The sequence below is a fragment of the Mirounga leonina genome, unplaced genomic scaffold (assembly GCF_011800145.1).
Source record: "Mirounga leonina isolate KUSES-001 unplaced genomic scaffold, KU_Mleo_1.0 Mir_175, whole genome shotgun sequence".
NCBI lineage: Eukaryota > Metazoa > Chordata > Mammalia > Carnivora > Phocidae > Mirounga > Mirounga leonina.
Window position 1 is genome coordinate 23,529,513 of NW_023270453.1, and position 14,444 is coordinate 23,543,956.

The window sequence follows — 14,444 nt, forward strand, 5'->3', positions numbered from 1 at the left end:
CAGTGGCCAGCTATGGGAGCCCCAGCCCCCAGTCCCTGCCCCCAGGGTGGTAAGGTGAGCATCATCAAAATGCTTCTCACGGCTCCGCTCCCCCTTGGTCCCCGCCCAGCCTCAGGTCCCCACATCCTTCCTGCAGGAAGGTGGCACCAGGGACCTCCTCGGCCCCAAGTCAGCAGAGGCTTCTCAGAGCTCGCTCGCGCTCAGGCTCTGACCGCCCCCTGCCGACCCCTCCCAAGGACAGCTCCTCTCAGTCCTTGGCCTCCCTGGAGGGCTGCTCTGCCTCCACCCAGCCTAGAAGCTGCGTGGTTGGGTGTTCTGGGGACTGGACCTCAGCCCCTCTCTGCCCGGCTGCTTGGAGGGTTCCCGGTTTGTCAGTCTGCAGCATGAGCCTCATGGCCTTGGCCCTGACTAACCTGTGGGCATGAGGCACAGGCAACAACAGGGGGCATCTACCTGTTGTCCGCCTCGCGAGGGTTCCGCCACACAAGGAGAAACCCAGAGCTGTGCTTGACGCTGTCCTGCCTGTCCCCATTAACTGTGACTGCCCACTGGTGCTGCCCTGCCTGTCACCCACACACCATACGGTTCATCCACTCAAAGTGTGACGCAGTGGCACTTAGTATATGAGTGGTGCGTCCATCCCCGCGATCTAATTCCAGAATATTCATCACCCCGAAAGGAAACCCCAGACCCATTAGCCTCACTCGCTCTGTGGTTCCTTTCTCTGGCGCTGGGAGGTTTTGGGGAATTCAGGGGTCTTAGTCCACTTAGGCTGTCATAACAAATACCATAGATGGGGGGTGGGGCGCAATTAAACAACCCACTTGTTTCCTCAGAGTCCTGGAGGCTGGAAGCCTGAGATCAGAGTGCAGGCACGAGCGAGTTCTGACGAGAGCCTCCTTCCTGAGGTATAACGGCTGCCTTCTTGCTGGGTCCTCTTATGGGGCAGGGGGCTGACTAGCTAACTCCCTGACCTCTGCTCCTAAGGGCACTAATCCATCATGAAGCTCCACTCTGACCTAAACACCTCCCCAAAGCTCCACTTCCTAAGATCATCACAGTTGATTAGGGTTTCAGCATACGAATTTCAGAGGGACACATTCACACCACAGCGCCCGCTAAGGCACTCCTATAGTAAAGAGAACACTTTAGTTGGTCCTTACATTAATAAACATCCCCATCCCGAGCCCCAGCCACTTGCCTGCACGACCACAGCAGCCTCTGGTGTCCCCTTTCTGCAGTCCATCCCTATGATAGCCACATAGCCAGGGGCTTTTCTACAGCGCACTCCCATCATGAAACACCTGGCCCAGGTGTTCTCTCTCTGGTTTCCACATCAAGTACGACTGCCTGGTTCAAGGACCGAAAGCCAGAGGTGCTGGGGCGGGGCGTCCTCTGGAGACCAGCCAAGGACAGGGCAGCCCCTGGCCTTGGGCCGTATCCTCACCACAGCCCTACAGAGCTCAGACCCTTTTGGCTGCCCACCCCACTGTCCCCCCAAGGGCTCGGAGGGCACTAGAAGGGCCCCTGAGCTTTGGAAATGAGGCCTTGGGCTCTGGCCTCTCACCCCCAATGCTTGAGAGAAAGGAGGAGCATTTGCCTAGCACCTAGCAAGTACTCAAAAATATTTGTTAAAGATGTCATTAAGTGAAGAGGGGATGGGTGGGGGCCCAGTCAGGGTGCTGCTCAGGCCCCTGTCCCACATCTGTTGGACTCTTGATGGTGGAAGTGACCCAAATGTCCATCGACTGATGAATGGATGAAGAAAATGTGGGCTAGCCATACCATGGACTATCACGCAGCCTTTAAAAAGAGGGAAATCTGTCATATGCCGTGACATGGATGACCCCAGGGGACATTATGTGAAGTGAAACAAGTCAGTCACAAAAGGACAAATATTGTGTGATTCTACTTACATGAAATACCTAAAGTAGTAAAAAAAAAAAAAATCACAGGGTAAGTAGAAAGGTGGTTCTGGGGGGCTGGGAGAGGGGAGGGGAATTTGTGTTTGATGGGCTAGACCTTCAGCATTGCACAATGATGCGAATATACTTAACACTAATGAAATATTCACTTAAAAATGGCTAAGATGATAAACTTAATGTTAGGTGTTGTTTACCACTGAAAAAAGAAAAATGAGCGGATGCCAAGACCCAGAAGGTGTTTGTAATAAATGCCTTCCCCCCAAAGACTCTGGCTGCCAGAGAGGTTGTAGAGGGTGAGAGTGGGGAGCTGGACCTCAGTTTGGAGTGTGATTTGCCCAAGGAAGAGATGGTAGTGGCCCAGACTAGGGAGGTGGCAGCAAGGACAGAAAAGGGACAAGAGATGAGATGTCATGAGTTGACTTGTGCACTCCCTGTTCATGTGTGGGAGTCCTACCCCCCAGTACCAGAGTGTGATCCTATTTGGAAATGAGTCATTGCAGATGCAATTAGTTAAGATGAGGTCATACTGACCTAGGGTGGACGCCTAAGTCAATATGATTGGTGTCCTTATAAAAAAGGGAAATTTGGACACAGACCCATGCACACAGGGTGAACACCATGTGAAGATGGAGCCAGACATCGAGGTGATGCTTCTACAAGCCAAGGAACACCCGTGATGACCAACCTCTAGAAGCTAGTGGAGAGGCATCGAACAAATCCATGCTGACAGCTCTCAGAAGGAACCCTCCCTGCTGACGGCTTGGTCTTGGAATTCCAGCCCCCAATCTGTGGGACTCTGCTAGGAAAGCAAAGGGAAGCCAACAACTAGATGGAGCAGGAGGTGCGCCGGTGAAGCTAAGTTGTGCCGGTTGGTGTAACAAGCAAACCTTCAATCTCAACAGTTACGCAACACATGTTTTTTTCTCATGCATCCCCACACTTCGGGTTGGTGAGCACCTTCCACCAGGTCACTCAGGAATCCAGCTCCTTCCACCCTCCCCAGGCCCTGGGTATCTCCCACATCTAGTTGGTGAAGGGAGGAGAGAGAGCCCTGGCAGAGACTTACATGTGCGTGCTGCAAACCTGGAGATTGTGTTAAATACAGGTTTGGATGAAGGAGGTCTAGGGTGGAGGCTGAGAATCTGCATTTCTAACAAGCTCCTCAGTGATGCTGATGCTGCTGGTCTGGGCCCCCACTTTGAGTAAGGAGAGGCATCACTCCTGCCCCACACCCCATTGGCCTGAACTCATTCCCATAGTCAAATGCAAGGGAGGCAGGGAAATGAAGTTCAGCTGTTTTTGCAGAGCTGGAGGAACCAGGATCAGTAAACACAGGTAGAGGGCGGGAGCAGGTAGGAGGGTCCTAGCCCTCCCACCACAGCAGTCCCGTTATTCTGCAGGGACCAAGGGGAAGTACTCACTGAGACTGTGGGGCCCTTCAGCCTTCCTGAACTCTCTGTAAGTGACAGGGTGAGAGCCAAGGTCTTTTTTTTTTTTTTTTAAGATTTTTATTTATTTATTTGAGAGAGAGAGAATGAGAGAGAGCCCATGAGAGGGGGGAGGGTCAGAGGGAGAAACAGACTCCCCGCTGAGCAGGGAGCCCGATGCGGGACTCGATCCAGGGACTCCAGGATCATGACCTGAGCTGAAGGCAGTCGCTTAACCAACTGAGCCACCCAGGTGCCCCAGAGCCAAGGTCTTCTTTAGTTTGAGGCTCTGTGAGCCATCTGGGACTGGAGCTTGCAATGAGACCCTGCCCCTCATCTCAGTGCCCCAGTCCTAGAACTGAGCACCCCGTCCCTGTCATCCAATAGCTCCTCTGCAGGAGACTGAGCCCTTGGGGAACGGGAGGCTGAAGTACAGTAGACTGGATGGACAGCGTGGTCCATCCCTGCCAGGACAGGTGCCTGTCCCTACTCTACTCTCCCTACTGACCCCTGTCCCTGTCCCCCACCTAGCCCTTTCCTGGGCAATCTGTGACCCTGGAGGTGACACTCCCCACACACCTCCATCACAGAGGCCATGGCCCAGGCCTGCGGTCCCCAGATGCTGCCTGTGGGCCAGAGACTTGGGAGGACACCTACAAGCCCCAGCAGCAACTGCCTCTCTCTCTACCCCCCTTCATGAGAGAAGGGGGCCAGGTCAAAGGGTGGCCCCCGGTCATTCCCTGGTTAGGGGGGCCTTAGACACAGGTTGTCTGCTGGGCTAGCATGTGCATGTGAGACTCCCAGTCCAGTGCTCAGCAGGGCCAGGAAGTTGGGAGGCGAGTCCCGGCCAGCCTGGCAGCTGACAGGGCTTCCCCAGGAGGCGACCCTGGTGTCCAATTCGAGTTTCAGCAAGCCCACCTCCTTTGAATGTTCACCCCCGGGGCTGCCCGCCCCTAGGATCCAGGAGCCTCATCACGAGAGGCACTAACTGCTAGGTATCCGGTCCCATCGTCGCTACCCACATCTTGGCCTTTCTAGAATCCTTCCTGCACGCCCCTAGCTGATGGGCGGGCACAGTCCGTCGGGGCTGGACAGCTTGGTGAAGGCCTGCGGAGAGGTGGGGAGGCTGGATTGAGGGGCAACGGATCTGGGCGGGGCGGGGCCGCTCCGGGGCCCGGGCCACCACCCATCTCCTCCCCGGCGCCGCCCCCGCCCTCCCACGCACCTGCGCTGGCCTCCCCCCAAGCCCTGGGGGCAGCCGGCGGGCGGCGCTGGGAGATCAGAGGATTCGGAGGAGTTGGGCCCGGGGGAGGGGGCGGGGAATTTCCCCCCACGCCTGCCTGGGCCTGCTCCCCTCCCCCTCCCCCGCCAGGTTGGGTGTGGGGGGGCTCCGCTGGGGGAATTCCACTGCGCTGCGAGGGCTCCAGCGAGCCTGGGCTGGGGGTCCTACGGAAAGAAGGGGGAAGAGAGGAGAGGACAGGCTGGGAACAGGGGCGCAGCTGCCTTCCTCCCCAGACACCAGCTGCCCCTGCCTGTCCGGGATTGAACGTCCACCATTCCCGCCTGTCTCGCGGGCGCGGGGGCAGGGAGTGGCACTTCCTCCGTCAAACCAGAGGCATTCGGTACTTGGGGAGAGGGGCCTGAGGATGTGAAAGAGGGTGTGCGTTTGAGCTTCCGACAATGAATGGGTGACAGACGGAGTGCGTGCGTGCACTTGATTCAAGGGAGGGTGTCCCAGGGGCGTGTGGCCTCGGGAGAGGGTCGTGTATCACCCCCATTGGGGTCCGTCTGTCCACCAGCCTGGCCTGTCCTCCTCCACACACCGCTAGAACCTGCACGGACCTTGAGAGGGGAAGGGGAGGAGAGAAGCGTGCCGGGACACCGAGGGTCCCGGGGCAGTGGGGGGGGGGGGGGGGGTTGGGGGGGGAGGCGTCTGGACCTGCTGCCTCCGCTCCAGTCTCGGGCGGGGCTTCCCGGCCTCGGGGGATGGGGTGGGGAGGGAGGGACTCAAGGGGGAGGGACCCACAGAGGGACGCGAGGGGGGCAGGAGCCAGTGCGTTAGAGACCTGAGCGAGGGAGACACAGAGAGCAAGGCGCAGCGGGAGGGGGCGGGCGTGGAAGCCGAGGCAAGACCCGAGCACTGAGGGGCAGTGACGGAGAACGCCCCTGGCCAGAGAACCCCGGGGATACCCCCAGTGGGGACACACGGGCAAAGAGACGCCTTCAGGGGCGGAAACCCTGGGAGGCATATACACCGGCCCAGACGGAGAGCGCCGCCCAGAGTGGGACGAGAACAGACGGTCAGAGGACAACGCCCCCCAGGTCGCCTGGAAGAGCCCGGAGAGACCCCGGGGGCGGCATGGAGCGTGCGTGGGCCAGGGCAGCCCCTCTTTGGTTGGGGGCGATGGAGACACGGACCCCGCGGGGCCTCCTCCTTCTCTTCCTCTTCCTCCCGCTGCTGCCGCCACGCGGCGCCTCCGCCGGGAGCCTGCACAGCCCAGGTGAGTCTTGGCCCGACGACTGAGCCGTGGTCACCACTCTCTCCTCGGCCTCCGCGCCTAGAACCGGGTCCCGAGGCTGAGGAGGGGGCAGAGCAGGTGGCGGGAGCAGCTGAGCAGCCTCAGGGCCCCGTAGGCGTCGGGGGCGCTGACTGGGGAGCCGGGTGGCAGTTGGGGGGGGCTGAAGATGCGGGGGAAGGTGCGGACCTCCCCAGTCCCCGCGGTCGCCGTGCAGGCCTGTCCGAGTGCTTCCAGGTGAATGGCGCCGACTACCGCGGCCGCCAGAACCGCACGGGGCCGCGCGAGGCCGGCCGCCCGTGCCTGTTCTGGGACCAGACGCAGCAGCACAGCTACAGCAGCGCCAGCGACCCCCAGGGCCGCTGGGGGCTGGGCCCGCACAACTTCTGCCGGTGAGGGGCGGGGCCTGCGCTGGGGGCGGGGCGGGGCGCCGCGGGGTCTGCGGGGTCCTGGGGCAGGGCCTCGCTGTGGGCGCAAGGGAGGTCTTGGCTGGGCGGATACAAAGTCCACCCGGAGGGGCTGGGAGCGGAGCCTCGGCGAGGGACGAGGCCTAGCCCGTCCTGGGGGCGGGGCTGGGCGCTCGGAACATTGTCGCGCGTGGGACCCGCCTTAGGCGCCCAGAGTCTGCAGTCTCGGGTCAGGCCTGGGCATTCCAGGAGCCCGCGCGGGCGGGACCCAGTCGGGGGGCGAGCCCTGGAGTGAGGGGCCGGGCCCTTGCCATACAACTGACTTGAGAGCCCCAGCTCGTTATGGAGGGATTGGGGGCTCAGAGCCACAGCTGCTGTCTGGAGCTGAGCTGGAGAACACCACCAAGCCCAGGGCTCACCACTTTTGCTCTAAAGCGGGGTCGCAGCCCAAGGGAAGTGGCTGAGGCCCAAGGCAGGGTTGGGGACAACACTACTGGTGGCCTCAAAGTCCTCACGTAGAAGGGCACGTCCTAGCAACAGCTGAAGCCCAAAATACGCCCTCAGGGCCCCTTGAAGGACTTCCCACCAACCCCTCGGAAGTCGACATCCAGAAGCACGTGGGACAAACCAGAATTTGTGCGACAACGGAGAGGAACACACAAAGTTCTAACACACACGGTGGCCATTTTGCGAATAGGCTGTGGGGTGGGGCCTGGGATTTGCAGCCTTTGGGGTGGCGGGAACCGGACCACTTGTCCCCACCGGCAGGAACCCCGACGGCGACGTGCAGCCGTGGTGCTACGTAGCCGAGACGGAGGAGGGCATCTACTGGCGCTACTGCGACATCCCCACGTGCCACAGTGAGTGGGCCTGGCTGGACAGGCCTGGGAACGCTGGGCTGCCTGGGTGGAGTTCCCTTTTGGGGGCACTGACAGAGCCTGACTCTGCTGCCCCCTCAGTGCCTGGATACCTGGGCTGCTTCGTGGATTCCGGGGCACCCCCCGCCCTCAGCGGCCCCAGTGGCACCTCAACGAAGCTCACGGTCCAGGTGTGCCTTCGCTTCTGCCGCATGAAGGGCTACCAGGTACTGCCTCCCACCTCTGGCCCAGAACGGTGACCCCTCAACTTGACCTCAGGACCCAGATCAACTCCCAACTCTGACGTCAAACCCTGACACTGATTTTGGAACCTCCAGCCCGATTCCCACTTGCGACCCAGACCCTAGGCTCCCACTACCCCGCCCCTGCCCCAACCACTGCCTCTGGGGTCACCCAGTCTGTGCTCCCAGCTGGCGGGCGTGGAGGCTGGCTACGCCTGCTTCTGTGGCTCTGAAAGCGACCTGGACCGGGGACGCCCGGCCCCAGCTACCGATTGTGACCAGATTTGCTTCGGCCACCCGGGCCAGCTGTGCGGCGGCGACGGCCGTCTGGGCATCTACGAAGGTGAGGAGTGAGCGGGGAATAGGGGCCTGGGGGAGCGGCGGAGTCTGGGTGAGACCCGGGAGCGCGATGCCCTCATGGGGGGGCGGGATCTGGGACGCGCAGAAGAGGCGACCGGGCCGATCTCGGGGGTCAGGGGCGCGGCCTGGGGCTGAGGGCGGGGCTTGAGAGGAGTCACAGTCCTCGGAAGGAGTGGGACCCGGCTCAGGCGGCAGGGAGGCAGGTCTGGGGTCGCCCCCCCCCCCCCCCGGGAGGGAGAGGAGCCTGGCCCCGCGGTTCTGACGGCCGGCCCCGCCCACAGTGTCCGTGGGCTCCTGCCAGGGCAACTGGACCGCTCCTCAGGGCGTCGTCTACTCCCCGGACTTCCCGGACGAGTACGGGCCGGACCGGAACTGCAGCTGGGCGCTGAGCCCGCCGGGCGCCGCGCTGGAGCTCACCTTCCGCCTCTTCGAGCTGGCCGACCCGCGCGACCGGCTGGAGCTGCGCGACGCCGCCTCGGGCAGCCTGCTCCGTGCCTTCGACGGCGCCCGCCCGCCGCCGCCCGGGCCGCTGCGCTTGCGCGCCGCCGCGCTGCTGCTCACCTTCCGCAGCGACGCGCGCGGCCACGCGCAGGGCTTCGCGCTCACCTACCGCGGTGAGAGCCCGCCTGGTCGCCCGCCGCCCGCCGCCCGCCGCCCGCCGCCCGCCGCCCCGCCGCCCCGCCTCACACTTCTCTCCGCAGGGCTGCAGGACGCCGCTGACGACCCGGCGCCCAAGGGCTCGGCCCAGACCCCCGCAGCGCCCCCCGACTGGGCCAACGTGAGCTGCAGCCCCCGGCCTGGGGCTCCGGAGGCCGCGATGGGGGGTGAGGCGGGGCGTGCGAGGCGGGAGGGCGTTTGGGGAGCCGCCCCTTCCAGACCCCGGCCTCACAGCACCGTGCGCCCGCAGCCGGGGTCTTCTCGACGGTGACGGCCATCTCGGTGCTGCTGCTGCTGCTGCTGTCGCTGCTGCGTCTGCTGCGCCGACGGTGCGCCCCCTGGGACGGGGCCTGAGGGCGGACGCCTCGGTGCCCCGGGGCGGGGGGGGGGACCCCGCTGGGAAGCTGGGGCCTCCAAGGGGACCGGGGCTGGGAGGAAATCCTGGGTTCTTGAGGGCCGAGGCCTTGCGTCCACACAGGGATTCGCGCGTGGGATCGCAGGCGAAGCAAGATGCTGGAGGTAGGTTGGTTGGGGCTTCGGCTGACGTCTGCTCCCTCTCTAGGAGCTGTCTGCTGGCTCCGGGGAAAGGCCCCCCGGCGTTGGGGCCTTCCCGGGGCCCTGGGAGAAACTGGGCTGTGTGGTACCGCCGGCCTCGAGGGGTGGCCCTGCCCTGCCCTCCCGGGGACCCTCAAGCTGAGGGTCTAGCCGCGAGTTACCGGCCCCTGAGCGCCTCCAGCCAGAGTTCCCTGCGCTCGCTCATCTCTGCTCTCTGACTCGGGACCCCCAGGGTCCACTGGACCCTCCCCAGCGGAATGGACACCTGAGACTTCATGCCGCACTCTGCGTTGACCTTCCGCCCCTGTAAGGGCATCTCTGTCCCTGGTCATCCGTGGAGGCCAGGCATTGGACAGGAAGCATCTGATGCTGTTATTGAGAACTTGGTCTGACCCTCGGGGTCCAGATGGTTGAGACCCAAGGGCAAGAGGAATCCCAGCTTCCCTTCCTCATGAACCTTGAAACGGGGGTCTCTGATTTCAGGTTGCTTTGAGAGCCTCTTGGGGTGGTCCTGGACTGCTGCCCTAAGGGAAATGTGAGAGGTCGAGAAAAGTAGTCAAAAGACCAACGGTAGACTTTGAATAAAGGACCTATTTTGGTACAGGGCTCTGCAAGTTGCTGCGTAATGAGAGGGATTATGTTAATGAGGGTATCGGAGCCAAGGTTGGGTGTATCCATGCAAATTAAGGTCGGTCCCCACAAGGGGTGATTTGGAGCCTCCTGGAATGCTGAAGACTGAGGAACTGAGGAGGCGAAAGGATGGGTGGGCGGGGTCCTGTAGAAGGGGAGGAGGAGGAAGCCGGTTGTGGGCGGGTTTAAGCCGAAGAAGGCACGCATTCCTGGACCCGGTTTAGGATGAACCCGGGAAGGGACCGACGTTTCTCCCTTGGCCTCCTACCTTCTCTCTTCCCCTCTGTTTCCTGTCTTTTCTGGGTGGAACTGAAGGTGCCCTTGTTGTGGAAAATAATCAGACCCTCGAGAAACCAAGTGACACTCGAAGAAGTAGGAGAACTCGGGTTTATTTTACGCCAGCGGACCCAGACGAGCTCGCGCTCGAAATTCTGGGCCCCGGGCAGCGGGGTTACAGGGTTTTTATAGGGGGGTGCAGCGGGTCAGGTTCCAAGGGCTATGCTGGCTGCTGCTATATGGGTTTACCTGGGGGAGCGGGGGGGGCCTGCTTTAGGCAGGAACAGCGGTTAGGGAGCTTGTGGCGGGAAGCCTGTTCAGAAGCAGAAACGGCTGGTTATCTCTTGCTCCCAGCGGAACTTCTGGTTATCTCTTGCTCTACCACCTGAGCTAGCAACTTTCCATCCTCTGGGGCCTGCTGGCCTGGGCCTGCTCTGGGTAATTTTCCTCTTCACCCCCAGTGGGCGATAACAGGGAGCGAGTTTGACCGAGCCCAGGTTATAAGGAGCCTGGCCTGAAGGGCAGGGCATGGCCCGAGGGTGCTGGGCGCGTCAGACACACCTGTAGAGGCCTGGGCATCTCAGCGTGGCTTGCTGCGCTCCGGCTGAGTCGGGAAGGTGGAGAGATCATCCCTGGAGTGGGGACGCGCCAGGTCTAGATTTTACTGGTCGGAAGGTCCGGGGCCGGCAGCACCTTGGACAGAGCCCGGGTGAGGGGTGGGGCTGCGTGGCGGGGAGGGTGAGTACCCAAGGGTGCCTCGACCTGGGGGGTCGCGCGGAAAGCCCGGGCGCGCACGGCAGACTCAAGGCGCCGGGGCCTCTCCAGCAGAGCCACCGGGACCCAGAACGTTGGATCCCTCGTCCACAGCTACCCCATGCAAATGAGGCTAGGACCGCATACATTATGCTAATTAAGCGAAGGTCTGGGCGGGCGGGGGCGGGGCCTCCCCAGCCAGCCGCGCCCATTGGCCCTCGCAGGGCTGACGTCACGAGCACCGCGCGCGAAACGCTGGCGGGATGGCGGGGGCGAGCCGCTGGGGCGGAGTCTGGCGTCCCCACCAGCGTCCGGCCGCACCCGTCCTACCGGCTGAGAAGAGACGACCGGCCGCCGCCGGCGCCGCCGCCACGAGCTGTCCCTGCGGCGCGCCTGCCCCGGCAGGGCCGGCCGCACTGCGCTCGGGCGCTCCGCGCGTCCCCAGCCTCCGCCCCGGCGTTGGGGGCGCGGGGCCCGCGCGTGCGCAGCGCGGGAGGGGGCGCGGGCCGGGACCCCCGGTCGGCGCGTGCGCGGACGGGGCACTGGGCGGTGGGTGGGCACCGGGATGAGTCTCCGCGCGCTGTGGCAGCACTGAGGAGGCGGCCGGGGGCCGAGGGAAGCGCGGACCGCCCGCGCCGGGCCGGGCCATGGCGTTCCTGGCCGGGCCGCGTCTGCTGGACTGGGCCAGCTCGCCACCGCACCTGCAGTTCAACAAGTTCGTGCTGACGGGCTACCGGCCGGCCAGCAGCGGCTCGGGCTGTCTGCGCAGTCTCTTCTACCTGCACAACGAGCTGGGCAACATCTACACGCACGGTGAGCCGCGCCCCGCATCCCACACCCGCGGCAGCCCTGCCCGAGCCTAGTCGGGGGCCGGAAGGCCGCCGAGCGTCCCAGTGCTCAGGTCCTCGGCTGCCTGGGCCCTGGCACGGCCAGGAGCCGTGGTGACAAAGCTGCCATTGTCCCGGACGGAACTGTCCTTCCGCTCCCCGGGCGGGGTCCCCGGGGCAGGCGAGGGAAGCAGAGTAGGGGACCAAGTCCGCTTAATCCCTCTGAGCCCCGGGGAGGAGTCTGGTGTCCGCCCCCCTTCAAATCCCTGTGTCTGGGGCACCCTCCCCCGCCAGCACTCGTCCAATAGATAGATGGGTGTTGACTTTGGCTAGGAGGGGCCCAGAAAAAGAAGCCAGGCCCCAGCCCCTCCCCGTGCGGCTGGCTGCCCTGCCACCCCCGTCCGGAGCAGCCCGGCCGCGAGGCTCCGCCTGGTGGCGACTCCTTCCTCCCCCCCACCCCACCCCCGCAGGCGCCCGGCCCCTCCTCCGCGGCCCTGCTCTGCTGACACAGCCCTGCCCGTCCTTGGGCTGCCCGGGGCCAGGAGAGGGGACTGGGCAGGCAGGGCCCAACCTTGGTACCTGCCTCACTGGGGGACTATGGCCTAGCCACCCCTTGCCCAGTTTGCAGCCAGCAGCTTCAGTCTGCTGTGCCCGCCTTTGACCCCTGTGAGGGCAATGCTAGAGTGCCCTGGGGAAGGGGTAGGAGTCGCCCTGGTTGGGGTCGACAGGAATGTAGCACAGGAAAAGCTGCTGGGGTGATGGAACAGGCTCCGTCAGCCCCTCTCCCCTGCCTGACTTGGCCCCTTTCTAGAAGACAAAAAGACCCAAAGCTCCTGTGTCTGGTCACCTAAAGAGGACACAGGGGTTGAGAGAAGTGAGCTAAGTGACCAGGGGATCTGGTATCGTTGCCCACATATCCTATTCAGAATTCAGCATGAGGTCATGCCTCCTTCTGGCTTCTGCTGACACACCAAGTTTGGGGGACTGGGGCCTCCTGCTTTCTGGGGAGGTAATGTGGCTGCAGGGATGAGAGCAGCGTGGGAGTTAAGACTGCTTCCATGGCTTACCTGCTGGGGTCACCTGGGCCACTCACTCGGTTTCTTCAACTGAAAGTGTGGATGACGGTCTCTACTTCCAGAAACTCTTTTGTGAGCTCTGCTGTCCCGGAAGTTACTGAAGGCACAGGGCCTGCCTCTGTCAGCCCGGTCGCTAGTGTGCTCACAGCATTGTCAAGACCTGTCTTGCCTCATCCCCCTTGTATTATCTCTAGACTGTGGACTCCCTGAGGAAATGACTTGTCCTCTGTGCTCAAGCCCTGTGATGGGTAATTATCTCCTCCCCCAGGGCTAGCCTTGCTAGGCTTCCTGGTGCTGCTGCCGATGACCATGCCGTGGGGTCAGCTGGGCAAGGATGGCTGGCTGGGGGGTACGCACTGTGTGGCCTGCCTGGCACCCCCCGCAGGCTCTGTGCTCTATCACCTCTTCATGTGCCACCAAGGGGGCAGCGCTGTGTATACCCGACTCCTTGCCCTGGATATGTGTGGGGTCTGCCTTGTCAACACCCTCGGTGAGCCAAGGGATGGGGTGGGTGGGTTTGAAGGATGGGAGCTGGGAGGGGGCAACCAGGAAGGAGGCGGCAGGAGTCACTCACATGAGCCCCGGATATAAAGGGCAGGCAGTTCCCCAGACTGATGTGCCTTTTCCTGCCTCTCTCCTCTGTGTAGGGGCCCTGCCCATCATCCACTGCACCCTGGCCTGTAGGCCCTGGCTGCGTCCGGCTGCCCTGGTGGGCTACACCGTGCTGTCAGGTGTGGCTGGCTGGCGGGCCCTCACAGCTCCTTCCACCAGTGCCCGGCTCCGTGCCTTCGGTTGGCAGGCTGCTGCCCGCCTCCTGGTGTTTGGGGCCCGGGGAGTGGGGCTGGGCTCCGGGGCTCCAGGCTCCCTGCCCTGCTACCTGCGCATGGATGCACTGGCACTGCTTGGGGGACTGGTGAACGTGGCCCGCCTGCCGGAGCGCTGGGGACCTGGCCGCTTCGACTACTGGGGCAACTCCCACCAGATCATGCACCTGCTCAGCGTGGGCTCCATCCTCCAGCTGCACGCCGGTGTTGTGCCAGACCTGCTCTGGGCCGCCCACCACGCCTGCCCCCCAGACTGAGCCACCTCCTGCCTGCCATGCCGGCCTCTCGACAGTCTTCTAGGACCAACAATACCGTGCTTCACTCCTCCTGCTGGTCTTCGAGGGGCCGAATGCCTGGATGCTTCCAGCAAACAGGACTCCCCAGCTAGGAGACCTCATCTGTTCGTCCATTCATCCCTGTGGACTCATCTCTTCTACTCACACCTCGGAGCTCTGGCTTCCCCTCCCTGCCACCTTCTTTCAGGGTACTGTCCGTGTAAGCTAGAAGGAAACCTTTCCTTCCTAGGCCTGTTTATCCTCTGTGACCTATGAGGGTATGGCCAGAGCAACTCCGGGGTCATGTCTGGCTCTGACAGTTGGAATCCTACCAGCCCAGAGCCATGAGCCCACCCTGCCCAACACGTAAGGTACCTCATGGGGGCCTTGCCCAGCCTCCAGCCCGTATTCCTGACCTCTGTCTTTCTGCTCTGCATACCAGCCCTCCCTGCAGCCTGAGGCTCACCCACCCCTTCTCCCTTCTGTCCGGAGACTGTGGAGTGAGGGGTTGGGGCAACAGGACTAGTCTCTTATCCCAGGACCACGGGGTAGGAGGGCGGCTGCAGGTACTTTCTCCAGGCAGCTAGCACAGAGACATAAAGAGCCGAGTGGCCCTGGACTCAGGGCTCCACTGGGCTGAGGGCCCCTCCCCACTTTGAGTGCCATGCTCTGATGGCTCGACCTACACAGTGGGGACGCGCCTGCTCAGGAAATCTCTGCTCCACACGGAGCATGGCTCCTACCTCCAGTCAGCTGGCCTGGGGCCCTGCATCAGGGCTCAGCCTCTGCCCACCCTGGGGCCTCAGACCTGGGGCAACATCAATAAAAGGGGCAGGA

At 63.0% G+C, this 14,444-nt stretch overlaps 2 protein-coding genes across 7 annotated transcripts; both read left to right on the forward strand.

The window, feature by feature from the left end:
* Nucleotides 1-5,756: 5,756 nt before the first annotated feature.
* On the forward strand, nucleotides 5,757-9,164 carry KREMEN2 (kringle containing transmembrane protein 2). Of its 4 annotated transcripts, none has more exons than XM_035022423.1 (9): nucleotides 5,757-5,853; nucleotides 6,086-6,260; nucleotides 7,044-7,135; nucleotides 7,235-7,359; nucleotides 7,564-7,717; nucleotides 8,016-8,348; nucleotides 8,436-8,558; nucleotides 8,642-8,720; nucleotides 8,954-9,164. In XM_035022423.1, the coding sequence occupies exons 1-9, from the start codon at nucleotides 5,757-5,759 to the stop codon at nucleotides 9,162-9,164; spliced, it is 1,389 nt and encodes a 462-aa protein (XP_034878314.1). The 4 variants fall into 4 exon arrangements, with proteins under 4 accessions (XP_034878314.1, XP_034878315.1, XP_034878316.1 ...); XM_035022424.1 differs by having other exon boundaries at nucleotides 7,681-7,717; XM_035022425.1 differs by lacking the exon at nucleotides 8,642-8,720 and having other exon boundaries at nucleotides 8,954-9,096.
* Nucleotides 9,165-11,138: 1,974 nt separating this feature from the next.
* Nucleotides 11,139-14,431, forward strand: PAQR4 (progestin and adipoQ receptor family member 4). 3 transcript variants are annotated; one of them, XM_035022049.1, is made up of 3 exons: nucleotides 11,139-11,418; nucleotides 12,777-12,998; nucleotides 13,156-14,431. In XM_035022049.1, the coding sequence occupies exons 1-3, from the start codon at nucleotides 11,253-11,255 to the stop codon at nucleotides 13,587-13,589; spliced, it is 822 nt and encodes a 273-aa protein (XP_034877940.1). In that variant the 5' UTR covers nucleotides 11,139-11,252; the 3' UTR covers nucleotides 13,590-14,431. The 3 variants fall into 3 exon arrangements, with proteins under 3 accessions (XP_034877940.1, XP_034877942.1, XP_034877941.1); XM_035022050.1 differs by having other exon boundaries at nucleotides 11,332-11,418; nucleotides 12,571-12,998; XM_035022051.1 differs by lacking the exon at nucleotides 12,777-12,998.
* The last annotated feature ends 13 nt before the right edge of the window (nucleotides 14,432-14,444 follow it).